Source organism: Ictalurus furcatus, chromosome 13 (assembly GCF_023375685.1).
Source record: "Ictalurus furcatus strain D&B chromosome 13, Billie_1.0, whole genome shotgun sequence".
NCBI classification, from domain to species: domain Eukaryota; kingdom Metazoa; phylum Chordata; class Actinopteri; order Siluriformes; family Ictaluridae; genus Ictalurus; species Ictalurus furcatus.
Window position 1 is genome coordinate 4,430,747 of NC_071267.1, and position 26,944 is coordinate 4,457,690.

General features: G+C 37.5%; 1 protein-coding gene across 1 annotated transcript; it reads left to right on the top strand.

Moving 5' to 3' along the window:
* Positions 1 to 25,883, top strand: scn4aa (sodium channel, voltage-gated, type IV, alpha, a). The gene is made up of 26 exons (XM_053639577.1): positions 1 to 197; positions 320 to 626; positions 790 to 905; positions 1,167 to 1,259; positions 1,490 to 1,618; positions 2,621 to 2,712; positions 2,880 to 3,128; positions 5,139 to 5,202; positions 5,334 to 5,475; positions 5,967 to 6,167; positions 6,289 to 6,438; positions 7,309 to 7,441; positions 8,098 to 8,336; positions 8,536 to 8,709; positions 9,627 to 9,983; positions 12,984 to 13,373; positions 14,636 to 14,762; positions 14,949 to 15,103; positions 19,843 to 20,016; positions 20,149 to 20,271; positions 20,387 to 20,665; positions 20,919 to 20,972; positions 21,192 to 21,329; positions 21,414 to 21,518; positions 21,674 to 21,944; positions 22,148 to 25,883. Exons 2-26 carry the CDS (start codon positions 369 to 371, stop codon positions 23,437 to 23,439), a joined length of 5,505 nt encoding a protein of 1,834 aa, XP_053495552.1. The 5' UTR covers positions 1 to 197; positions 320 to 368; the 3' UTR covers positions 23,440 to 25,883.
* The last annotated feature ends 1,061 nt before the right edge of the window (positions 25,884 to 26,944 follow it).

Here is a 26,944-nt window from a genome sequence, read left to right on the forward strand (position 1 = left end):
GAATTAATTTAAGAATTAAGAATTAAGAATTAATTGAAATGGTTGGTCATACATAGTCCTAGTCATGATAATCATGTTAAGTTGCCATCTCTCCTAACTTTGCTCAATTTAGAAATTTGGAATACATCCATTGTAATAACCACAGTAGTACAGCAGGCAAAAATTGTTCATTTTATGTTGTCTTTCCAATATGCAAGGTATATAATAAAAGTAATTTGTGTTTGACTATAGTAAAAAACACTGTTTATTTGTTAAATGTTTCTTAATCCCAAATGTCAGTGTCAGTTGTTGATGTGCAGCTTTGTGTAATCCTTGACAGCTCAAAGTAGAGATTCCTCAGTGAGGTAGTGTATCTTCGCAATGCGAAGATGGCGAAGATGGTCCCTACCACAGTCACCGACGTGTTCCGTCGCTTCACTCCAGAATCACTGGCAGAGATTGAGAAGCTCATTGAGGAGCAGAAAATTAGGAAGGAAGTAGAGGATGTGGAGCCAGAGAGGGAGCCGGCAGCACCTCGGAGTGACCTGGAGGCAGGGAAGTCCCTGCCCATGATCTACGGAGATCCACCAGAGGAGCTGCTCAACACACCTCTAGAAGACATAGACCCCTTCTACAAAGCACAAAAAGTCAGTCTCAAGACCAACTCTTGTGCATGGGAAGAGGGCTGTGAAATTGTTCAATTTACTTTAAAAATAATTATTTCTCTCTCTCTCCCTCTCGCTCTCGCTCTCTGTATGAAAACTTTGAGCAGGCTTCTTTTTTTCATTTAGTTATGTTATATTTTTTCAGACATTTATTATAATCACCAAAGGCAACACAATCTACAGGTTTAATGCAGAACCATCCTGTTACATTATCAGCCCATTTAACCTCATGAGAAGAGCAGCTATTAGAATTCTCATACACTGATATCCTTGATGCTCCATAGAATTAGCTAACTTTTGCCTTTAAAATATTGTATTGTTAAAAAAAGTATGTATATATATATATATATATATATATATATATATATATATATATATATATATATATATATATATAACAAGCGTTTTACATTATATTGTATTTTTTTTTAAGAAAATTAGAACAATATTAAATATACCTTCAATTAATCGTTTAAAGTTTATTCAGTCTTGGATGTGTGCATTTTTTCCTTGACTCTTGGTTAAGTTATTTAGCATGTTCATCATGCTTACTATTCTCTCCAACTGTGTATTCATGACGATGAGCAACCCTCCTGCCTGGAGCAAAACTGTGGAGTAAGTGCAGCATATTTCAGTAATACATAAGATAAATGGCAGATGCAGCCTTCACCATTACTTGCATGAACAAATAAAATTAGTAAAATAAATAAATAAATAAATAAATAAATAGTAATAACAATAATAGGATTTTCTCAGCTTACCTCAATTGTAATTTCTTAGATATATACTATCTACATCTCTATCTAAACATTTACTAATAATTTCAATACTACAATTGTTTTCAGGTATGTCTTTACTGGTATATATACCTTTGAGGCAACAATTAAAGTGGTGTCACGAGGCTTCTGTATCGGATCTTTTACATTCCTTCGTGATCCATGGAATTGGCTAGATTTCATGGTGATCAGCATGGCGTAAGTATATCATCATAGTTAAAATCAATATTTGTTTGTATCAGCTTTTCTTATTTTGTGGAGTTAAGATGGGATTACGCTTTGCTGATGAAAATCACACATTGTAACACATTGGTTATGAATTGTTGGTTATGTCATCATTGCAACCAAAGATAGCTGATGATAAGGTCCTGGCAGTGTAAGAAATTATTTATTAAAATCTCAGAGCCGCTGCTGTGGTGCTCATCTAAAAGCCATCAACAAGAGCATAGGATTACACAAAACTCATGAGACAGCTTCAAATACAGTAGTGCCAATGGCAAAATGTAAACAAAACATGCTAGTTGACCAAAAAAAAAATTAGTACCACAAGCTCACTATGAAGAATGTTTTTGTTTATGCAACCCTGTTTTCTGCCCGACGATGTGAGACATGTTAGACATCACTCCTGAAATTGCACAGTGTGCTTGTGAAAGCTTGATTTCCCTTTGGAATTTCAGATCCAATCTTTTGTGCTATTTGCTAAGTGATCTCCTTATGCTTCTTGTGCAGTTATGCTATTCAGGCACCTTCTCAGTGACAGTCGGCTAATGCTGCCATTTGACTGAGGTTGTGACACATCTATATATAGCACTCATTAAAACATATCATTTACATCAGCAACAACCCCCATTTCAGTGCAACAACATAACCAGTAAGAAAAATCCAAGGACCAAAACTGCACACTTCCCTTTCCACTTTGTACTTTTAAAAACATTTTTTATTGTGTTGTATTTTATGTTGCATGCTGTTGCTCATGCAACTGTGCTGATATATTGGTCGAGGTCAGGTAATGAAATAGGGTTAATAATAGTGGTTCAGATGGTGTTTCACAGGTTTGTGTATAGTGACTGCAGTCTTCACTGATTACCCAGTTGATACAGAATATAAATGTTACTTTTGAAATTTAGAGCATGTTTAAATTGTATTTTATTGTTCATAATTTTGTTTTAAGCAAGTTTTTTGTCTTTCTGCTGCATTTAGGTACATCACCGAGTTTGTTGACCTCGGAAATGTGTCAGCGCTTAGGACGTTTCGTGTGCTCAGAGCGCTTAAAACAATCACTGTTATTCCTGGTTTGTGTGGTTTTATTTATAGCATCCATAAACATATCTCTTTTATACTCATTTTTTTTGTTTTTTATTTTTATTTAAAAAAAATTTTTTTTTTCAGTTACTCTCCACGTTTTCCTCTGCTTTTCCCTGTTTCATTCTCTCCCTCATTGACATTCTCTTTCTCTCAGGCTTGAAAACTATTGTTGGAGCTCTGATCCAGTCTGTTAAGAAGATGGTGGATGTGATGATTCTGACCAACTTTGCCCTGGCTGTGTTTGCCCTCATTGGCCTCCAGCTATTCATGGGGAACCTGCGCCACAAGTGTATACGCTGGCCCATTTCAAACAGCACTATGGATGACTACAACTCCACCCTGACCTACAACACCACCTTCATCAACAACACTTTTGACTTCACTGCCTACATTGAAAATGAAGGTGATTTTAGGTTCAAGACAATAGGATGTTCTGATTTGTGCTATTTAGGGTGCTTTGACACTTGTATTTTTATTATTATTAATTTGTTACTTTTTAGAAAAAGCACTAGCCCAAGCAACATCTGCAAAAAAAAAAACCACATAAACAAACAAAAAAAACAAACAACAGCTTATACAATGTGCATACTGTAACCACTGTAACCTGGCTCTTACAAGTACTAGCTAAAATCAGCTAACATGATTAGCCTAACTTGCTATGGAGATTAGATTTATTATTATCAGTAATATAGATGGATAAGGGTGGGGTTATTTGGGGTGGGTTGTTACTTTTAGTTATATTGATCCATTGGAATATTGGCAATTAAATATTTTCGATACAACATGTTGTAAATCTCATATTCACTTACTAACAAGACAGATGTTTCACTGTACTTTGTCCTTGTAACATGGAAGGTTGAGCTGTTGGGATACAAATCCAAACTGAATCGCAGACATGGGTCAAACACACTGTCATACATGTATACGTGAGGCAGTCAAAAAAGGTGGAAGTGAATAATAGAGATCAATAACAGAAAGCAATCAGAATACACAGCTAAAAAAAACAACAACTAACAATTGCAATTGTTTGTGAGAGTGTATGAGTGTTTGTGTCTTGTTTATACAGTCTTCACGTGAGAGTCCTTAATATGCCTGTCACAATAATTACATTATCGACTTATCGTACGATATATGGACAGGACCTAGATAATTTTTGCTGACCTCAATACTGCCCATTGTGTTTACACGCTTGTTTGTTTACATAAGAATGAATTTCACCATGTCATGTTCAAGTTGACATGGATGCTAATGCAGTTTAAGTGTTTTATTTTAAATCCAAATCATGAATCAAAATCAGTAAACAGAATACAGGCACAGGTCAAGCAATCAGCAAACAGCAAAAGCAGGCATAATCCAAAATACACAAACAAGAAAACAGGACTAGGTCAATAACTTGGAGAATAACAACATGTAACAAAAAGCCTGGAAATGTCAGGTGGCAAAACACTGAATTGCACGCAGCTCTCGGTGAGAGGGAGAGATTCCTGACACACCAACATTTTAGCCATTCATACTGCTTCTGTCCTCTCGTCTGCTCCAGGGCTGTCTAATTAAAATTCGAATTTCGAATTCTAGTGTTTCAAATAATCTGGTCATAGTCAATAATGTTGGGGATTGAGCCGCTTAAGCTGTGTGAGCTGAAGCTGAACGGTGAATAAACAGCGGTAAACTGAAAAGCTTTACTAGTGGGTTAATTAACTCACCCAAACGCATCCCATACACATATGAGATTAATCAGACATTTACACAGCATAAATGTAATATTACAACTTGCTACTGCATAAAATGACACGTTATTAGAATTTCAACAGATCAGGTTTTCACAACAAGGGTAGTTTTTACATGTTTTTGTTGATACATTTTTAAGTTAACATATAAAATATGTGAATTTTTGGTTTAATTTCTGCATTTTCGCCTCAACTAAATTGCCGTTGATGAATACTCAATGCCAGTTTAGTCAGAGTAAAATTGACTAAAATGAATAAATATGAGGTGATGAAAAACTGACTAAATGTAAAAGATATTTTCATCAGAAGACAAAAACAGGCCTAGTCTTTAATTAGTCACAGCTGATTAGAAGCACAGTGGGTAGCACTAGCTCTACGTGGGAGATCGAGCTCCAAGCAGAATTTGATGTGACAGTCCTCCATGTTTGTTTTTCTCACTTGGCCCATAACTTGTGGCCTTATTGGTTGGGATATTTAAAAAAAAATGCTTGACATCACTCTGCACTTTTTTCAACATTTGGATGTGGTCAGCTGTGATAAAAAAAAAAATACAAAAGCGTCTAAATCACAGCCGTTTTGTCAGTTCCCATACAATTAAAGGTAAACATGAAGTAGCAACATGTAAGATAAACATGTGTGTGTCATGGGGTTTTATTTACTTTGATTGATTGATTGATTGATTGCAGAAAACCAGTACTTTCTGGACGGTAGCTTAGATGCTTTACTATGTGGGAACAGTTCTGATGCTGGGTAAGTTTGCCATCCAGTTGTGGATATTTCAACACCTAACTCTCTAAATTTATATATTCAGTCAGGTTTTGGTGTTTACCAGAAATCAAAATATACATGAAAGTAAGATAGTGTTGCCTCTGTTTTGACAGAAAGTGCCCAGAAGGATACACATGCATGAAGGCTGGAAGGAACCCGAATTACGGCTACACCAGTTATGACACTTTCGGCTGGGCTTTCCTTGCTCTCTTTAGGCTTATGACTCAGGACTACTGGGAGAACCTCTTTCAGCTGGTAGCGCAATCAGTTTTTCTATTGTTGGCTGCACAGTAGAAAAAATGTGATGGAACAGTTAAAATCCACAAAATAATGTCAATTACAATGTCACATTTTCCTGTTTCTCTAGAAGAACTGATAAATCATTAGATATCTAAACTTGCTATCAATAACATTTTGGTTACAGTAATTTTGGTGTCTGGAAACATCTGGTTTTGGTGATAAATTCAGAAAAAAATGGATTTAATTCAAAATTAAATGCTGAATTACGTATTAATTTTATAGTAACTAAATAGCTTCTATTATTAATCATGTGTATGCTCACCTTTGAACAAATACAAGAATTTAGCATCTTGCAAAAACCAGGATTGCACGGTTAATATTTATAAACTGCAATTATAATCCTGTCCTATTGCAACTGCTGTATTATTATTATTATTATTATTATTATTATTATTATTATTATTATTATGTGAAATTAATGTAACCCCACCTTCTGTTTTACTTAGACTCTCCGTGCAGCTGGGAAAACCTACATGCTTTTTTTTGTGGTGGTCATATTTCTGGGATCATTCTACCTCATCAACCTAATCCTAGCTGTAGTTGCCATGGCGTATGATGAGCAGAACCAGGCCACAATTGCTGAGGCCCGAGAAAAAGAGGAAGAATTTCAGAGACTGCTGGAGCAGCTCAATGAGCAAGAGCAACAGGTCAGGTGACTACAATACCATTAAATGTGATAGATGACAGAAAACTGCATATAGCTCTCTCTATCACTCCCTTGTCAAACAAAAAGACAATTGTCATTGTTTCACTGTTGATTTTTTGCAGTTGGAAACTGGAAGCAAGGCATCATTGGCCAGTCAGACAACTCAGAGCAGAGGGTCAGAAATGGCAGATGATGGGGATGATGTAATAAAGGACTGTAATGGTAGGATTATTCCCCATCTGGTCATCCATAGAGCCCCAACTGTGGTAGAGGTAAAGCTTGGCTTTTTTACTTCCAGTACCAGTTTTTGGGTCGTATTCAGTGTTGGTGACTTAAGTCAGCAAATTCAGTTCTTAAGTTATGTTCCTGCTTATACAGCAGGTCTCTGTATTCAGGGTTGAGCTTAAGTTGAATTTCTGTGCAGCCCATTTAGAATATTAAATAATGTAGTATGATAAAGCAGATTTTCCCCCTTTGCTCTCAAGTGCAATACAATGTAGCAGAAATTCAATATACAATAAATTACATAAATTATATATATATATATATATATATATATATATATATATATATATATATATATATATATGTATGTGTGTGTGTGTGTGTGTGTGTGTGTGTGTGTGTGTGTGTACTGTAATAATATGTGCTCATAGTTTTTGACCTGCACAAGGTTTGATGAACAAGCAACTTTTGAAAGAATTTACACTGCTCAAAACATGTTTCAGGGTACAATGTTATGGTTACATGGCACTGGAGCTGTGTGAGGAACTCAACTCAACAGACCTTATTATATAAGAATTAAATTATACTAATGAAGTTTATATGTTTCTTACCCCTTCACAATGCTAGTTTTTTTTTTTTTTTCATAAATGCTAAGTAATTAAATATAATTTCATCATTATAAATAACTTTTAAAAAGTTTATTTTAATAACCTATTATTTGTATTCATTTTGTCATTTGGAAGCACGTCTTGTCTGATTTTAGGTGAACATAAATCATAAATATTGGCACAAAATAAAGAAATTAAACTAAAAAGCAATAGATAAATTTACCTTTATCCTTATTTTTCAACTTCAAAAACACACAGTTATTGTTGCTTTATTGCTGTCTTAACCATATATGCATGTTGTCTCTCTAGATAGCACCAGACGATGACCAAAAGGCTGACAATAAGTCAGTGGGCTCCAAACATAGCAGGATGTACCTGGAACATCCTGGGCTCTCTGGGAGAACAGCCAGTGCCATGAGTGTTCACAGCACATGTAGGGAAGGTATTACCAAAGATAAGGAGACTAAAGGTCTATTACTTATAATTTTATGTTTCTTAATATTTGGGCCTTTCAACACTGAACAAAAGTAGTAAACAAACTATTTAAACATATGCTAGAAAAGGTTTCCTTCTCACTGACTTGAATATATACAGCATATACTGTGTGTGTTAAAGCTTTAGTGCGTGTGAATACGTTAGAACTCCCAATGGTTTGGTTTGAAATACATCAGGCTTAAGCAGACAGAAACGTGTGCCTGCAGAGATTAGTATGCTATTATTAATATTTAGCACTGGCTGTGAGTGTGTATTGTCTGGAGTTTAGCACACAGCAGGAGTGGTCAAGTATGTTGTGTGTGAAGAAAGCTCTGTTGCCCTACCCTGAGTGGTGCTAAGCTTCAGGTTATTTCAAGTGATTGAGATTAAACTTAGCATGGGGCAGTAATCTGTCCTGCTGCTGCGCATTGGGTGTAATAACTGTAGTACTGGGAAATTATCAGAAATTAACAACTAATATACACTTTCTAAATTCTTTAATGGCATGAACATGAGTAGGTTTTCTTGGTATTGTGACTTAATAAATGGTGCACACAATGAAAGTCACTTGTGTTTTATTTTGAATGTGTGGCCGTTTAATAATTACAAATTGTCTTCCCTCAGAGTTGGAGGAGGCGCAAAGGCCTTGTCCTCCAGGCTGGTATAAGTTTGCTGACATATTTTTGAAGTGGGACTGCTGTGCACCCTGGATAATCTTCAAGAAGTGGGTCCATTTTGTAGTGATGGATCCCTTTGTGGACCTGGGCATCACGATTTGTATCGTGCTCAATACACTTTTCATGGCAATGGAGCACTATCCCATGAGTTCGAGCTTTGAACACGTGCTCAGTGTTGGCAACTTGGTAGGTACTCTACATGAATAGAACCGTAAATCTCCAAGCAGCTTGTGTTGTAGTTTGTATTATTAGAACAAAGAGATGAAGAGATCTAATGAAGCGTAAACCTAGCTTGTCAAGGAATTGATGGAACTTGATGGCACTATGCAAATGTTTTTAGTTTTTAAATTGATTAAAAGAAAAACAATTCTTCTCTTCCACGCAGGTGTTCACTGGTATTTTCACGGCTGAAATGGTGTTCAAGCTCATTGCCTTGGACCCCTTCTACTACTTCCAGGTGGGCTGGAACATATTTGACAGCATCATCGTCACTCTTAGCCTGGTGGAGTTAGGCCTGGCCAATGTGCAGGGTCTGTCTGTACTCAGATCCTTTCGTTTGGTAAGCCTGAACCATAACCCTATAAGCCTGTGACTTCAGGCAATATATTTAAATTGTAATGCTGCTTTCACACCAGGCTTTTTTATTTTCAGAAAGCATTTTATGTGCTAATATTTAAATAAATAAATAAATAAATCAGCTCATGCTACATGCACACTGTAATTATAACTACACCAGTCCTAGCTAGTCCTAGCTAATTAACTAGCCTAGCTTGCTATCTAGATTAAATTGTTTATTATCAGTAATAAAGATTAAATATAGATTGAATCACTTACATCAAGGGGAGCTGCTTGCATGACTTGACTGTATGCAGACACAATGTCCCGAAAATAGCTTGATATATAATAAATGTATATTTTTTATTATATTGCAACATTGGAAAATTGGCAAAGAAATATTTTTATTTGATGTCATAAATCATGTCGGAAATCTCCTCATATTCAGCATCAGCACTTTTTTAGCAGCCAGATTCCTCCCAATATGTAACTGTTTCGCTTAGGGAAATTTGGCTGGCACCCTAAGTTTTAACTTATTAATTTTTTGTTAGAAAGCTGATTTTACTAATATTATTTGGGTTTTTATACATATGTTGTGTCTACCTCTTCTCTCCTTTTATTCTGACATCTGAATGGTGCCTTTGTGCACACATTCAGGTCAGTAATGCTTATAACTGGCTGGTACTTTCAAGGATACGTCTTTACCTTTGAGATCTATCTGAGAAAACTAATGACTTGTACTTTAAAAACTCATTTATAGTGCATAATTAAAGTTTAAGGACCACTCTTGTAGACTTGATTTACTTTGTATATGAACGTACCTTGGGGAACAAAAATATTTCTGTGCAGTACATTTTTGCTGACATTAAATTGTGTGTGTGTGTGTGTGATTGTTTTTTTTTCTGGTTTTGCTGGAGATAGCTGCGAGTCTTTAAGCTGGCTAAATCCTGGCCCACGCTCAACATGCTGATCAAAATCATTGGAAACTCTGTGGGTGCTCTGGGGAACCTGACTCTGGTGCTGGCCATCGTTGTCTTCATCTTCGCCGTCGTAGGCATGCAACTTTTTGGCAAGAGCTACAAGGACTGCGTGTGTAAGATCGCAGAGGACTGCGAACTTCCCCGCTGGCACATGAACGATTTTTTCCATTCGTTCCTCATTGTCTTCCGCATCCTATGTGGTGAATGGATTGAAACCATGTGGGACTGCATGGAGGTGGCTGGAGCAGGCATGTGCCTTGTGGTTTTCCTTATGGTCATGGTCATAGGAAACCTGGTGGTAAGTACAGTATGTGTCGGTGTGGGGGAAAAAAATGGCACTAGATGTTAATTCAGGAGAACTATGTGAGTCTAACGGTCAAATCAGGAATAATACAGAAATTAATTTTTCCCTGAAAATGTGCCTTCTGAGGTTCCAATAATACAGCTCACCTTCACTTTTCCATAATTATATGCTGTAGTCATTCTCCATCTTCTCAATGTGACAGTCCTATAATTAATATCCAGTAATCAATAGTATGATGTTTAGATTATGCGATAAATAAACCTAGTTCAGTGGACAGTTAGAAATATGCATTGTGGATCAAGGATAGATATAATCTAGCCTGTTCTATCTAGGTGACTGTTGTAACAGTCTACTCTCATTTTTCCTCACTGCAAGGTCTGACAGGTTAATGTTTACTTAACAGGTTAATGTTTACTTGGGTGAATACAGTACAAAGCAAAATAACAGTTTTCCTTTTTAAGTTCCTGTGTTATTTCCCATTCAACTGAAACAGTGGGTTTTTTTCACCAGACAGATCTCACCCCTTCTGCTTATGCAAGTAGCCTAAGGTCGTTTTCACACTCGCATTTTTTCCCGGTACTGTTGGTGACGTGTGAATGCTATTTTCAAGTCAGGGAGCAGACTAGAGATCTGATCCCTGGCCCTCTTGAAAACAGTGGCCTAACGTTCTCTACAAATGAACCTGGGGGCGGTCAGCCGAGTAAAGTGATTGGTTTAACTTGTCACGGTACTTCCTGTTTCTGGGGAAGGGGTTATTATGGTAATTGATATATAAAACCAGACTTTCATAGCACTGGAGCACTGTAATTAGCTCACCTTTTGGCACCAGCACTTGAGCTGAGAGTGCAGCAAAAAAAAAAAAGGCCCGTCTCATGTCAGCCTGCACACAAGATCAGCTCTTTGTAGGTATTCCTGCACCATGACATGCCATGCATCCAAAAAGTGCTTTTTTGCAGCTTGAGTATTGCTACACAGGAAAATAATAAAAACAGCAAACAGATTAACCTAGTGCCTACTATTTTACAAAAGTGAATACACAAAAGTGACAACATTTCACAATGGAGCCATGGTTTGGAAGGAATTCTTCTACATGAAAGCAAACCCACCTCCAAACGAGCACAGAATCAGTCCTGAGTGTGCACACTAGATACCAAGTGGGAAAACTGCCTAAAATTTTCTTGTGTTGTTTAAGAAATATGCCCCCTTAACAGTGTCTTGTTTAAAGTTGAAGGTTTTGATCCAAGTCAGTTCACTGGAAAACATTGTGGGTGGGTGTAAACAGAAATAACTCATGGAGCATGAAGGTGTGGTCAGTGAATTAAAAAAAATATGCATAACTCTAGATTAAATTACATATAAAAGCATATGTCATACATTGTGTATTATATTGCAAACAGACACGCTACCTAAGAGCATATCTTGATTTCATTATCGTGAACATTGTGAACATTCTTAGTAGGTTTCTAGAGTTCTGGAAACAGACTAAAAAGTAAAACTGACAATGTGTGCAGAAAAATGTGCAGTGTCAGTGTAGAATAAAGGCATACAGATAATACATACAGCAGCTGGGTATACTGCTGAGAGGAAAGAGGAAATGAAATGCCTTATCTTAGTGAGCTAACAAAAGCACCACCACTCAGCATGAGCAAAAACAAGGTTTTGTGTCACGTCGACACATACTCAGATACACACACGCTCCCATAGCACACTGGGACAGAGCACTGTTTCTCTACTCATGCTTCTATTTAAGTCTTATGATTTGAGCCAGCAAACAGTGGTTCTGACCTTGGCTATGTGCTAAGACCCAGCTCAAGTGAGCATTTTGGCACACAAGGAGCAAACACACAGACAGCTGAAAAGCACAGCAGCAGAGTCTGGAGGTCTTGATATGCTCCTGCTTCTCGCGCCACACAGTGCAAATCACATCAGCAGAATCCTCTAACTGACAAGCAAAAGAGCAAGCAGGTTCAGCCCAGATACTGACACAGGGTGTTGGATTGGTTATTGGAATGGTATCTTTAGTGTACACCTCATCTTTTTCTCTGCTATATTGATAAAGGAGGTTGAATTGTAACATGAAAACTGAAATGTCAGTGGCTTTGTCTGATGTTTAGTTTTGATGTGCTTTATGAGTTACCCAATAGGCATTAGTAGAGATCTTTTTTTTTTTTGTCTATTGATGTACTTTCTTGCTTCATGCTCCTGTTATATTGTTTATAATATGTTTGGGCATGCTGAGTTTATGAAGTTATTATTATCCCTCTAAATCTATATTTATATAAAATTATTATAATTACAGTACATGTAATAATAATAATAATAATAATAACCCTGTCCAGGGTGTACCCCGCCTTGTGCCCGATGCTCCCTGGGATAGGCTCCAGGTTCCCCCGTGACCCTGAAGAAGGAGTAAGCGGTAGAAGATGGATGGATAATAATAATAATAATAATAATAATAATAATAATAATAATAATAATAACATGTTTTAATGAAATACATATTATGCAAATATGACAGGGAATGGCAAAAACTTCATGTGCAAAAATTCTGTTCAGTCGATTTTAGTGATTGATTAACTAAAATAAAATGCCTTTCAACCAACTTTATTCCCCAACCTTACCATTCTGCTGTGACCATGATCTACAACTTAAGCAAAGAAATAAGAATCCAGACATGGACTAACTTAGTTTAGAAACTAAAGATAGCTTCCCTACGGAGATCCTGTAGACAGCATAATATTTACGGACTCCATGTCATAGTAGACAGCACAAAAACCTGATAGCTGTTATATATACCAGTCACACATTTATTATTGAAAGAAATAAAATCAGCTTTCATCATTATAAGGCCAGTGATAGCCATCCAGTTTGTGAAACATGAAAAAGCGTATCTGTCATAATCAGAAGATGTTCAATTATATTTTTATATGATTTATACATACTCAAGATTAATCTTAAACTCTCTAAAGTGTTTTCTCTTTGTTAATTTCTTAGGTGCTGAACCTGTTCCTTGCCCTGTTGCTCAGCTCATTCAGCGGGGACAATCTCTCAGCAGGTGATGAAGATGGTGAGATGAACAATCTCCAGATTGCCATCGGCCGCATCACCAGGGGCATTGACTGGGTCAAATCCTTCATCATTGGACTTGTACAGCAGATACTTTGCAGGAAGCCTCCTGAGGGTGACACAGGAGGAACAGAATGTGATGATACAGACAAAAAGGAAAGTTTTTCATTAAACCACCTTGATGAAGGGAAGATGGCAGATAAGTTGACCAACTGTCTGGAGGCTCTGACCCTGAATGTACCAATTGCCAAAGCTGAGTCTGATGTTGAAGATGAGGAGTCAGATGATTTATCAGAAGAAGCGAATGCAAACAAAAAGGTGTCATTTATTTTACTACATTTGTTCTTCAAACTCCACCAAGACTAAAAACAATATTGTAATCAGTCACACTGATTTTTGTCTTTGTTCCAAAATGGTTATTTGTTTATTTTTAATTTTTTTAAATTACAAAAAAGTATAACTTTTGTACCAAATGATTTTAAAAAGTAATAATTAGGCAATATCGCACAAGCAAGAGTGGTGTTATACTGAATATTACCTATGGCTGAATCACAGCCATGTTGATATTAAATACAACAGCATGATTGTGAGTGTGATATTGCACTTATATAACAGTTCTATTAATTAGAAAATCATTTCATTTAAGCTTTATTTACTATGTTAGATTTTCAGTGGGTCAAAAAATGTGCATATATTTTATTAGTATTTGGTGGCATTGCCTTTTAATTGCTTAACTTGAATCAAACACTTGGGGTAGATTTCCAAAAGCTTCAAGTGTTTCTAGATAATTCTTCCTCCCGATTAATCCATTTATTTTGTGAAGTGTACTAGTCCATTTTTCAGAAAAACACTCTCACATGATTCTGCCACCACGATGCTTCACAGTTGAGATGGTGTTCTTTGAAGTAAAAGCCTTTTCACCATTTTTCCTTCATACATAATACTAATCATTGTGGCCAAACAGTTAAAAAACAATTTGCTCCATCTGACCAGAGAACACTCAAAAAGGCTTGAGATCACGTGCAAATTTCAGTCTTGCATTTTTGCTGGTCTTGGAGTAGAGGCTTCATGACAGCCTTTCAGGCCATGAATATGTAAGAATCTCTTAATGGTGGTTGTACATAGTTTGGTACATGATGTCTGCAATTCCTTCACCAATTCCTTTGCTATTTTCTTGGAGTTCAGTTGAATCTTTTGGACCAATTTTATTCATCCCTGGGACTTAATTTGTGCCTCTTTCCTGAACAATGCAGTGTCTGAGTGGTCCCACAGGGGCAAAAAGGTACTAGCTCTAAAGGTAGACCCTTAAACACAGGTGCACTCCCAATTAACTCTTAATTATTAGAATTATCCAATCAGACGATTCATTACATACATTTTTGGAATGTTCAAAACTGTTCAGACAATCAACTTGGTATTTGTAAACTTTTGAGCTACTGGAATTTTGATATAGTGAATTAAAGCTGAAAATTATCCTCTCGATCTAATTAGATTGTTTTAAAATTACCTCTGATGAAGAAAGTAGACTTGCTTTGGTGTATGTAAACTTTGGTTTCATCTATAATTCTTTTTTGGGTCAGGGTGTTCTCAGTGATGAAGACTCTTCAATGTGTAGCACAGTGGACTATAGACCTCCAGAATCCCCAACTGAGGAAGAGGAGGAAGAGGAACCAGACCCTGTTGAGCCAGAAGCCTGTTTTACTGAAAGTCTGTGCCTTTGTTATATAATCCACCTTTCATCCTATACTTTAATTACATCTGACATGGTACTATTCATAGTAGACCAATTATTACACAATTAAATGGAGGCAGCGTCATAGTTTCACTTCTGAAATTTCTTCAAAGGCTTTTCTTTGTTAATTGTTGTCCTGATCATTTTGTTCCATGTGATAGACTGTGTGAGACGATGTCCATGTCTGAATTTGGACATCACTCAGGGAAGGGGAAAGAGTTGGTGGAATCTGCGCAGAACTTGCTACACCATAGTGGAGCATGATTACTTTGAAACCTTCATCATCTTCATGATTCTCCTCAGTAGTGGTGCACTGGTATGTCAGAATCTTTAAAATAATAAATACTTTACTAGCTAAATGTAACACTGTTTAATTTATTGAGCATCAAATAAGAATCATCTTTATTGTCTTAAAACACAAAAATAACATTTTCAGTGACTACTGTGAAGTATATAGTAACTACATTGAAATCAATATGAAAGGCACATAGTGAGGAGTTTAACTCTGGGTCCTTGGAATTTAGGAGGATTATTGTATTTATGCACTGAAATCTTTGCTACAATTTTTTTTGTTAGAAATGAAAAAAAATTACTGTAGAACCTGGTGTGTGTGTGTGTGCGTGTGTGCGTGTGTGTGTGTGTGTGTGTTGGATTTTAACAGAGCTTCAGGGCTCTATTTATTCTTTTCCAGGCACTTTTAAACTCTCTTTTAAGAAACTTAACAGAAAATGAAAAAAAAAAACAAAAAAAACAAAAAAAACAGTGCTTTACAGTGCTCTTTTCATAAACTTACTGGAAAATGAGAAACAAAATGCAGTCTCAATAGTTTACATTTTTTTTTCCTTATTAAAGTTCAAGTTCACACTCCATGTGTGTCTATGCATTGTGTGCACGCTCCGCCAGCTCCATCTCTCTCTGGCTCACGGCACCTAGAGAAAGAAAATACCACACATAAGTACGCTGCCAGTAATAATACAGGTGTGGACAATCATGCATTACCAGCCGGTTCAACCCGCATCCTCTCTCCACCCATACCCCCTATACCGCATAACATAGACTGACCTAACTTGGAAACCAAGTTATCCCTTGGAGCCCTGCTCCAATCACCAGGTGGGCGGTCCTGACTCCTTGATTATTCCTATGTTAAGCATATCCTTGAATTTGCCTTGAGTTCCTATGTTAAGCATAGCCACAATGTGATGCTCTATGAGGTTTGTGCCAAAGGGTAGATGTGAAAATACAGTGGAAACTTTCCCTTGCAACCTGCCAACCTTTGCTGTGTCATGAACACAGTGTCTTGGTCAACCCAGAAGATGATTTAGAAATGTGCCTATGCAACAGTGTGTGTTCAGCATGCATGGAGGCACTGGTTCTATACATAGTGTTACATGAAATAGCACCAGAAATAACACAAATCAATACCCTCGCGCACATCTCTCTAATGGCCTGTTGAGGTCCATGTCAATTCTTTCAACTGGGACCTTGATTAAAGGTAATGGGCACAATGGTGCTTTTGGGGTGGCCAGTGGATTTGCAGCTGAAGTTAGTAGCCTGCTGCACACCACAAATGCTGGCCAAAAAAAAAAACAAGCCATTAGATGGTTGAGTGTTTTATCTTGTCCCAGATGCCCTTCGATAGGATTAGGATGAACCACATGTGAAATAATTTCCATGTGGCTCTTTAAGTCTAATAATAGGGTATTCTCTTCTTTTGTGTGAGTGTCCTGTGACAGTCAATATAATTTATCCTTAATTATTGAAAAATAAGGGTTGGTTAGTGTGATTTCAGCACCAACATTGATGGCTCTGTCACCACCTCCTCAGCCAGAACAGCAAACACCCCACACTTCGCTATACTGCAGCAGGACCCATCCACAATCACAGATTTTATTATTTTCCTAAATCACAGCCAATTTGTCGACAAAATGGGTGCAATGGGGACTAACTACTACCTCAACAATATGCATTTGGAATGTCCTGGATATGTACTAATACAGGCATCAGTGAATGCTCATGGTCCTGAAAATTTCTGGTTTCCCTGCAGTGCCAGCAAATCTGCCCAGGCTTTGTGAAGGTCCTCACGGGCATGGAGGGTTCTCCCTGTGTAGACAGACTAGGAGCAGGAGGAGACATTGGGGAGGAATGAGAGGAATGGGATTAAAAGTGAGGGGAAATATGGGTCCAGGTTGCCCGTTTCAGGACCCAGACATCTCAATGTCAGGGCGCTGGAACAAGCGGAGGAGAGGAGAACTGAACCGTGAACCACAGGCAGGTCATCTTCCTCCAGCTGGATGGCATCATCCGAGGACACTGTCTAGGGGCTCTGCTGTTCCTGCTGGGAGTTGAGAGATGAACTGCTCCAGTACCACCAGCCTAACGATTTGCTCCGCATAATTCTACTCTGACAGCAGAGGAGGGGGAGGGGTGGAGGATCTTTCAGCTGCTGCACATAGATTAAAGTGCGGCTAACCTCATTGAGCTTCAGTGACCCAGAAGCATCTCTAATATACCAGCTGCATCTATGAGAGCAGCTGCTGAGCAGCAAGATGGGCTTCCCCAATCAGCAGGGGGAGGAGTCACAGACTCCAGCCATTCCCACCCAGATGCTCGTCAGTGGAGGCATCTCCATGACTGTTATGTGCTGGATGGTGGGAGTGGTCACAACAGGAGATGGGCTGCAGCAGCTTCTGGAATGCACTTCAGTCCTCAGATTGTTCGATAGCTTCAAATTGTGGCCCACTGCGCGGGTCAAGGAAGGTCGGTGTTTGGTTTGGTCGAGGCTTGCAATAGACTTTGCTGAGTGGGGAGGCTTCCACATTGCCATCTGAGTCCTCCTCCCAGGTTTTGGCACCACTGTAGAATCCAGTGTGTGTGAGATGAGGAGGACTTTGGAGATAGGTGGATTTTGACAGAGCCTCGAGGGTCACTTTATCCTTTTACAGGTGCTTTACAGTGCTCTTTTCATAAACTTACTGGAAAATGAGAAACAAAATGCAGTCTCAATAGTTCATGGCCTTTGCCTCATTCAAATTCAAGTTCATGCTCCATGCATGCGTGTATGTTGTGTGGAGGCTATGCCAGCTCCGTTTCTCTCTGTTTCACAGCCCTTACTAAAAACATAATGCACATAAGTAGGCTAATGGTAATAACACACAGGTGAGAACAATCACATGTTACCTGCCAGTTTAACATGCCTCCATCCATTATCAATGCTCGACCACACCACCTCCTACCACACTTTTGGTTCTCGACTGAGAGTACAAATGCAGAAAGCATTTTCATCTACAGTGCCCTCCACTATTGGCACCATTGGTAGTAGAAGAAGGCTGTGAAAGAAGGCTGTGAAAAAATCGTCTTTATTGTTTTGATATTTTGTTTAAAAAAATCACAAAAATACTCTGCTCTCATGGCTATCAAACAATTGCAAGCAGGTTTATCCAAAAATAATATATCTTTTTTAAATATAGGTTTGCAACTATTATTGGCGGTCCTGTGAATTCATATGAGAAATATATATGTGAAGTATATTCCCATTGATGTTAAAAAAAAATGTGTACACCTGGGTGACTAGGAACAGGAAATTGTTCAACCATGACTTCCTGTTTCGGGGGTATAAATATGACAATTACAATCTGTATAACAATAGGTAAGACCAAGGAATATAGCTGTGATGTGCAGCAAAAGGTTGTTGAGCTTCACAAAATGGAAAGTGGCTATGAGAAAATAGCACAAGCATAGAAAATGTCCATTTCCACCATCAGGGCAATAATTAAGAAGTTCCAGTCAACTGGGAATGTTATAAATCAACCTGGAATTGGACGTGTGTCTATATCGTCTCAACACACTGTGAAGAGGATGGTTCGGGTGGCCAAAACATCTCCAAGAATTACAGCTGGAGAACTGCAGAAGTTAGTCGTGTCTTGGGGTCAGAAAGTCTCCAAAACTACAATTCGAAGTCACCTACATCACCACAAGTTGTTTGGAAGGATTTCAAGAAAAAAGCCTCTACTCTCATCCAAAAACAAACTCAAGCATCTTCTGTTTGCCAGACAGTACTGGAACTTCAAATGGGATCAGGTTCTAAGGTCAGATGAAACCAAAATAGAGCTTTTTGGCAATAAACACCAGTGGTTGTTTTGGTGCACACAAAGAGGTAGCCATATGGAAAAGTACCTCATGCCCACGGTTAAATATGGCAGTGGATCTTTAATGTTTTGGGGCTGTTTTTCTGCTAGAGGATCTGGACATTTTGTTAGGATACATGGCATAATGGACTCTATCAAGTATCAACAGATATTAAATGAAAACCTGACTGCCTCTGCCAGAAAGATTAAAATTGGCCATGGTTGGATCTTCCAGCAGGACAATGATCCAAAACATACATCAAAATCAACACAAAAATGGTTTACTGACCACAAAATCAAGGTCCTGCTCTGGACATCCCAGTCCCCTGACCGGAAACCAATAGAAAACCTGTGGGGTGAACTGAAGAGGAGAGTCCACCAGCACTGACCTCGAAAAGTGAAGGATCTGGAGAGATTCTGTATGGAGGAACAGTCTCAGATCCCTCGCCATTGATTCTCCAACCTCATCAGGCATTATAGGAGAAGACTCAGAGCTGTTATCTTGGCAAAGGGAGGTAGCACAAAGTACTGACTACTGATTAAAAGGGTGCCAATAATTGTTGCACACCTATATTTAACAAAGATTTTTTGAATAAACCTGTTTTGTTTGCAATTGTTTGACATCCATGAGAGCAGAGTTTTTTGTGATTTTTTTAAACAAAAGACCATTATTCACTGCCAATATCAGTGGAAGGCACTGTATATTGGACTTTTTAGGTTTAAATACAACATGTAACATTTAAGAAATAAGTTCATTCAAAATGTGCATTAAAAACAATGGTTACTCATTGCAGTAATTAAAAATGAATTAAAGATTAAGCACTTGGTTTGGAATCTTGCCTTTGCTTCAATTTTATCCAACTTTTATTTCAGTAATCACTTTTAATCTTCATTGTACTATATTTTTAATTACTATTTTTTGTTTTTCCAGGCCTTTGACGACATTTACATTGAGCGTCGCAGGGTGATTAAGATTATCTTGGAATATGCAGACCAAGTCTTCACATATATTTTTGTCATAGAGATGTTACTGAAATGGGTTGCGTATGGCTTCAAGACATACTTCACCAATGCCTGGTGCTGGCTGGACTTTTTCATCGTTGATGTAAGTTTATTATTTACATTTTTTTTAGGTAGCAGTGTGTTCATCTGCCTGATTATGTAGTTTATATTTCTATGGTTTTAAAATTAATGTCTTTAAAGTCTTTAGCTCAAGTGATTTTTATTCATTTTTTAGGTGTCACTTATCAGTTTAACGGCAAATCTGTTGGGTTATTCAGAGCTGGGACCAATAAAATCTCTCAGAACTCTTAGGGCGCTTCGACCTTTACGTGCCCTGTCCAGATTTGAAGGAATGAGGGTGAGAACTTCTCTCAGAGTATAACTTGATATTTTGCAGGTCTTAGTACTCACATTGTATCATTGTTTCTATGACTACACCCTGAGTTCTATGCTTATCAAATCCATCTATACAGGTGGTAGTGAACGCATTGCTGGGTGCCATTCCTTCCATCATGAATGTACTCCTGGTGTGTCTAATATTCTGGCTGATCTTCAGTATTATGGGGGTCAACCTGTTTGCTGGGAAATACTACCGCTGCATTAATACCACCACAGAAGAACTTTTACCCATAGAGCAAGTGAACAACATGAGTGATTGCATAGCGCTAATGCACACTAATGAAGCACGCTGGGTCAATGTCAAGGTCAACTTTGACAATGTGGGCTTGGGTTACCTTTCCCTGCTACAAGTGGTGAGCTCATTTTGAAGTATACAGATTAAGTACATTAAATATATACATTGCAGTATAAAATTAAAAACTTCATAATTATTAAGTTTTGCAACATAACTTTGATTGTCCTACCTTTATTTCCTTGCTTCAGAGTGTACATGGTAATTTTAACCTTTTAACAAATTTAACATTTTAACCTTATTAGTGTGTAGTTTTTTTTTTTTTTTTTTTTTTTTTGGTAGTCAAATACCGAAAAATACTTTTCTGGTCACAGGCTACATTTAAAGGCTGGATGGACATTATGTATGCTGCAGTGGATTCCAGAGAGGTAACTCATTTGTCTTTAAAATTTTGTAAACACCTGCATCTTTCATATAGCATGGAGTATACACTATATATATAAATCCATGATTTATAAAGAATAAATTAGAATTAACTAACATGCAAAGTAGGAGCAGAAGTACATTAATTATGTTTTAGAATTTGTTCATACATTTCAAAAAGTGTGACAATATAATTTAAATTATTTATTTCTGTTTACTTGCAGGTGGAAGAACAGCCATCATATGAGATTAACATATATATGTATCTGTATTTTGTCATCTTCATCATCTTTGGCTCCTTCTTCACCCTCAACCTCTTCATTGGTGTCATCATTGACAACTTTAATCAGCAAAAGCAAAAGATGAGAACCAGTTCTTTTTATCCTAAAAAAGTTGATTTACCATAGACAGAAAAAATAATTGTGTATTTGTTCTTTATTCTGTAATTTGGTGGGGAAGATCTCTTCATGACAGAGGAGCAGAAAAAGTACTACAATGCCATGAAAAAGCTGGGTTCCAAGAAGCCTGTCAAACCCATACCTCGCCCTGCGGTATGCATAAATCAACATGAATAAGAAGATCACTGCATATTCTGTTTCATTTACATTTTAAGACTTGACTATTTGTAGACACTACTCATTTAAGTATAACTAGGATGTTTTCTGTTCTTTCCTAATGGTCATCCATTATGTTCATCACCTTCCAGAATATGATCCAGGGCATAGTGTTTGACTTCATCTCTCAGCAGTTCTTTGACATTTTCATCATGGTGCTCATTTGCCTCAACATGGTTACCATGATGATTGAGACAGATGACCAAAGTGCAGAGAAAGAATATGTTCTCTATCAGATCAACTTAATCTTCATTGTTGTCTTCACTGGGGAGTGCATCCTCAAAATGTTTGCACTGAGACAATACTTTTTCACTGTGGGATGGAATGTGTTTGATTTCATCGTTGTCATCCTTTCTATAGCTGGTAGGTTTTGAGCACATCAGTTTTTATTGACTGTGGTGTATTAGTAAAAGTATGTTGTTGGCTTAAATTGGCTGAATAATTGAATTCAACATTGATCAACTATTAAGATATTGTCCTGCAGCCCCAAAAATACACAGTGCTACTCCTTTGCTGCTATTGTTTGGATGGATTCTTATCTATTGTTTTTGTCTATTTTCTCATAGGACTTATGCTGTCAGACATAATTGAGAAGTACTTTGTGTCCCCCACCCTGTTCCGCGTCATCCGCCTGGCTAGAATAGGCCGTGTGCTGCGGCTTATCAAAGGAGCAAAGGGCATCAGGACACTTTTATTTGCTCTGATGATGTCACTTCCTGCCCTGTTCAACATCGGCTTGCTTCTCTTCCTTATCATGTTCATCTTTTCCATTTTTGGCATGTCTAACTTCGCCTATGTGAAAAAGGAGGCTGGTGTTGATGACATTTTTAACTTTGAGACCTTTGGGAATAGCATCCTCTGCTTATTTGAGATCACGACTTCAGCTGGTTGGGACGGGCTACTGATCCCAATGCTAAACAGCGGTCCTCCTGACTGTGACCCTGACATTGAAAACCCTGGAACAGATGTGAAAGGCAACTGTGGCAACCCAGGCATGGGCATAATGTTCTTCTGCAGTTACATTATCATGTGTTTCTTAGTGGTGGTGAACATGTATATTGCTATCATTCTGGAGAACTTCAATGTTGCCCAGGAGGAGAGCAGTGAGCTGCTATGTGAAGATGACTTTGAGATGTTTAATGAGACTTGGGAGAGGTTTGACACAGAAGGCACGCAATTTTTGGACTATGACCAGGTGTTTGACTTTGTTGATGCGCTGCAAGAACCCTTGCGTATTCACAAACCTAACAGAATCACACTGGTCAATATGGATCTGCCGGTCGTAATAGGAGACAAAATCCACTGTCTAGATATTATGCTGGCTGTCACCCAACATGTGCTGGGAGACACTATTGAGATGGCAGCCATGAGGGAGAGTATGGAGGCAAAGTTCAAGATGAACAACCCAAGTCCTGAATTCTTTGAGCCCATCATCACCACTCTGAGGAGAAAGGAGGAGGAGCGGGCAGCCATTCTGATCCAACATTCATACCGCAAACATCTCCTCAAACGCTCTATCCGCCATGCCTCCTTCATGCATCGCTCCAAGAAAAGAAAAGTGAGGTGGCAGGAGGATGACAAACCCCCAGAAACAGAGGGTTTGATAGCACGCAAGATGAATGCTCTCTATGGCAGCAATGCAGAGCTGGCTATGGCTCTGGAGCTTAAGTCTAAGCCTATGCCAGTCAAACCCACTTCATCTGGTCTCACAGTGCCATTAACCTACCAACGTTCCCAAGGCCGACAGAGAATAGTGCCAGTAGAAGTCACAAAGGATGTAGTTCTCCGTTCTGCACCCACAACTATGAGGAACTCTTCGAGTTCAGAGCCGGCAGCAGCAAAAGAATCAATAATATAGTAGAGAGACAATGTGCAGCATTTTTTGTCCTTTTTATGCAGAGAATGATGTGTTGAAATGGAGTATCAGCTGCACAAAAAGAAACCATACTGATGCTCTAAAACATACATCACTCTTATAGAGTTATTGAGGTGATGTTTATTGGCGTCCAGTAGTGATTTTTTTTTTTTCTTTAATCACAATAGATTTTTTTTTCCGCTATCTGTCCTGGAGCTGATTTGTTTTGTTGATCAACCTGTTCCATGCTCAAAAATTAAACACTAATCCTGTAGAAAAGGTTAGAGTAGTCAGACTATTGATTTCTGTTTCCCCAAAATCTACTGCATGTTTGTGCAGTCATGTTCACCATTTGAAGCTGTCCACTTCTTGGTATTAACACAAAAGTTGTTAGAGAATTTCTCACTAAAATGTATTTCCTCACCCTTCACCCTAGAGCTGCTGTAACTCATCCCTGATTTGACTTGGGGCCTCAATTTCCTTTGCACTATTTTTAGACCCCCAGTTCATGGCCTGCCAGTTTACAGCATGGAGATAGAAAGAGTAGAACAGGCTCTGATCAGTTACATGGGAGGTATACTGTCACATTGGGCACTACGTGCAACTGCATATGGCATACATAACCAGTACAGTACATACTACCTGTAGTGTTTATTAAGAATCTCTGAATGCACTCAATCAACCAGGTCATTTAAAACTGATTAGGGCTGTTATATAAGTGGTGAAATATTTTTAAGAATATAAGTTGACTATACCATTATATCACTATTACCACTATTCTTGTGATCATGACACAAAGGCAAAAATAAGATTGAGATTCCAAGAGTGTGGCAGAGCTATTTTATGACCATGGGTGCAAGCGGCAACCTGGTGCAGAAGGGTGTGGTTAAAATTAATACATTATCAAGAGGTGTGGCTGTGATACCCATTTAAATAAGCTCTTCATATTAGTGTCAGCACAATTATGTTGTTGTAATGACATACAATTAAATGCATTTTTTGTCTTCCCATGCTCTTTTTGTGGGCCTTTGCTCACACGTGTGCACTCATGCTTATTTTCGCTAATTCCTCTTCTCTATGTTGGCAATATTTCTGTGCTTAGTTACGCATCAGCTAGCTGGATCAAATTATTCGGTCAGTTATAATTAGCAAGCAGTTGGGTGAACTTTTCTTATTAAAGACATGACGTTCATAGTACATTCACAAAATTAGGTTGTAAGAAATCTGTACGGACTGTGGCTGAACCATTCTGGCATTGAGTCTGTGCTAAAATTTCATTGCATCAATAGATTTCAAGTGTCCCATCCTCTGTTGCATTTCTTCACCCACGTACCTGCAGGCTCATTAAATGTATTTTTTAAAAGTAAATTTTTCATCACTTAAATAGCAACCAAGTAAAAGTGTATTGATTTGGGGGGGGCAATTAGTTACACTTGTGCTAGGTTAAAGAATAGAGCCTTTAGATGTTTCAATTTATAACAGGTTTAACATTTAACATTAACATTATATTAGTACAATTAGTAGAATAAAATCAGTGTGATAGTTCTCATAGTCTTTCATAACACAGAGCCATACTTTTTATGTATGCTTAATGAAGTTGTACTTTGTGTACTTTGTGACCAAATTTATTTAAAAACAACTCATCTTTTTTGTCATTCATTAATTTAGTGTTTTTGTAAATACATTGTGGGACATGCTTATTACACTAAATTTGGACTTTTCTTCTCAAGCTGAGTGTCTTTCAGGTAAATGTAAAAAAAAAAAAAAAAAAAAAACCAACATCATTATAGATGTTAGGATTAGGTTTAGTTAAATCATTTTAGATAAAAAACCTACAGTATATAGCATGTCAAGCTATGTTTTTTTTACTTTGTTCAGAGCAACAATGAGTAGTTAATATTAACTGATTGTGACTGTAATGTTATTTTACAATGTTTACAGTTTGTATTGCTATTTTGGTCTAAATGTAGAAACTTGATATTTAATTTATACCGTATGCATTGAATTGAATACATGGCTTGCTGTTTATGTGTTCGAAATCATAATAGGTAGTCAGCTAGTAAAATTAATCACTAATCATAGCAAAATATTTTAATTTATTGACAGTGTCAAGTAGTTTGTATTTGTGATGAAAATAATTTGTTTTTATTATGTAATGCATCAACTGAAGGACATTTCTGGAAGCTGAACCATACGTCTTAACCTAATTACTAATGTCTTACTCCTGAAAATGTGCAAATTAATACATGAAGCACTTTTGATTTATCTGTTGCAGATTATTTTAGGAGCTCATGACTCATAAAACTGTGTTCAGAATTGTTTACGTATTGCACGAAGAGAAATTTCAGTGCTTTTGGCTTGTATTGCCTGTATATACATTATGCATACAGAATGTTAGATACTATTTTACCCTTTTCCTTCCTTTATATAATTAAAATAATTTTAAATAAAATGTACATTAAACACAATTTTGACTGAAATAAATGGTAATATGGTCGATCTGTCCGTATCCTTTCACATACATGTGGCTTAACTTAAAAACTACATGTCTCTCTTCTCATAGTATACTTTTATAAGAAATAATACACTATCCTATGAAATGGCATTTTAGCAAGAGAGGATTCTCAGAAACCTTATTTAACCACTTTTTAAAAAATCTTTTTAAGCCCTCCTTTGGGTGCTATATACTTCTCCTCTAATAGCTCTAGCTGTTTTACACCTTCTATTTTCACTTGCAGCAATGGCAGCACCTTAGGTAACAAGTCCTAATAACATTGGACTTTGAGCTCTGTTCAGTGCATGTTAATATTTTAATTACCCTGATTTTTGCATATTGCAATATCCCATGTCACTTAACTTGTACTTCCATTTAACCATTAGCTGGATGTTTAACATTCAATGTTGAGCACAGTGGACACAATACAGTGGGGGAAATAAGAATGGAATGCATCAACATTTTTCTCAGTAAATTTATTTACAGTGAGGCTATTCATATGAAATTCTCAACAGATATTGGAATTAACTCAAGAAATCGGCACATAGAAAGAAATCCAAACATTAAAGTCCATAAATAAAGTTATGTGTAATAAAGTGGTATGACACAGTATTGAACAGGCTAACTGAAATTTATTTAATACTTAGTGGAGAAGCCTTTGTGTGTAAGAACAGCTTCAAGATGCTTCCTGTATGAAGAAATTAATCGACCGCAGTATTCATTCAAGTGTGATTTTGGCCCGTTCTTCTAAACATATTGTCTTTAAATCTTGTTTAATTGGATTTACTGGGCCATCCTAACACCTTGATTTTTTTTTCTGAAACCAATTGAGAGTTTCATCATCCTGGTGGATGGCAGCAGAATCTTCTCAAGAATCTCCCGGTAAATGGGTCCATTCATCGTTCCTTCAATTATATGAAGTCTGCCAGTACCATGTGATGAAAAACAGCCCCACACCATGAGGCTTCCACCTCCAAACTTCACTGTTAGTATAGTGTTTTAAGGGTGATGTGC

Excerpts from the sequence above, each read along its gene's own strand:
- scn4aa (XM_053639577.1), top strand. The coding sequence starts at position 369 with ATGGCGAAGATGGTCCCTACCACAGTCACCGACGTGTTCCGTCGCTTC. Across the intron at positions 1,260-1,489 it reads GCCTGGAGCAAAACTGTGGA|GTATGTCTTTACTGGTATAT; the intron begins GTAAGTGCAGCA and ends AATTGTTTTCAG. Across the intron at positions 20,272-20,386 it reads CCAGATTTGAAGGAATGAGG|GTGGTAGTGAACGCATTGCT; the intron begins GTGAGAACTTCT and ends CCATCTATACAG.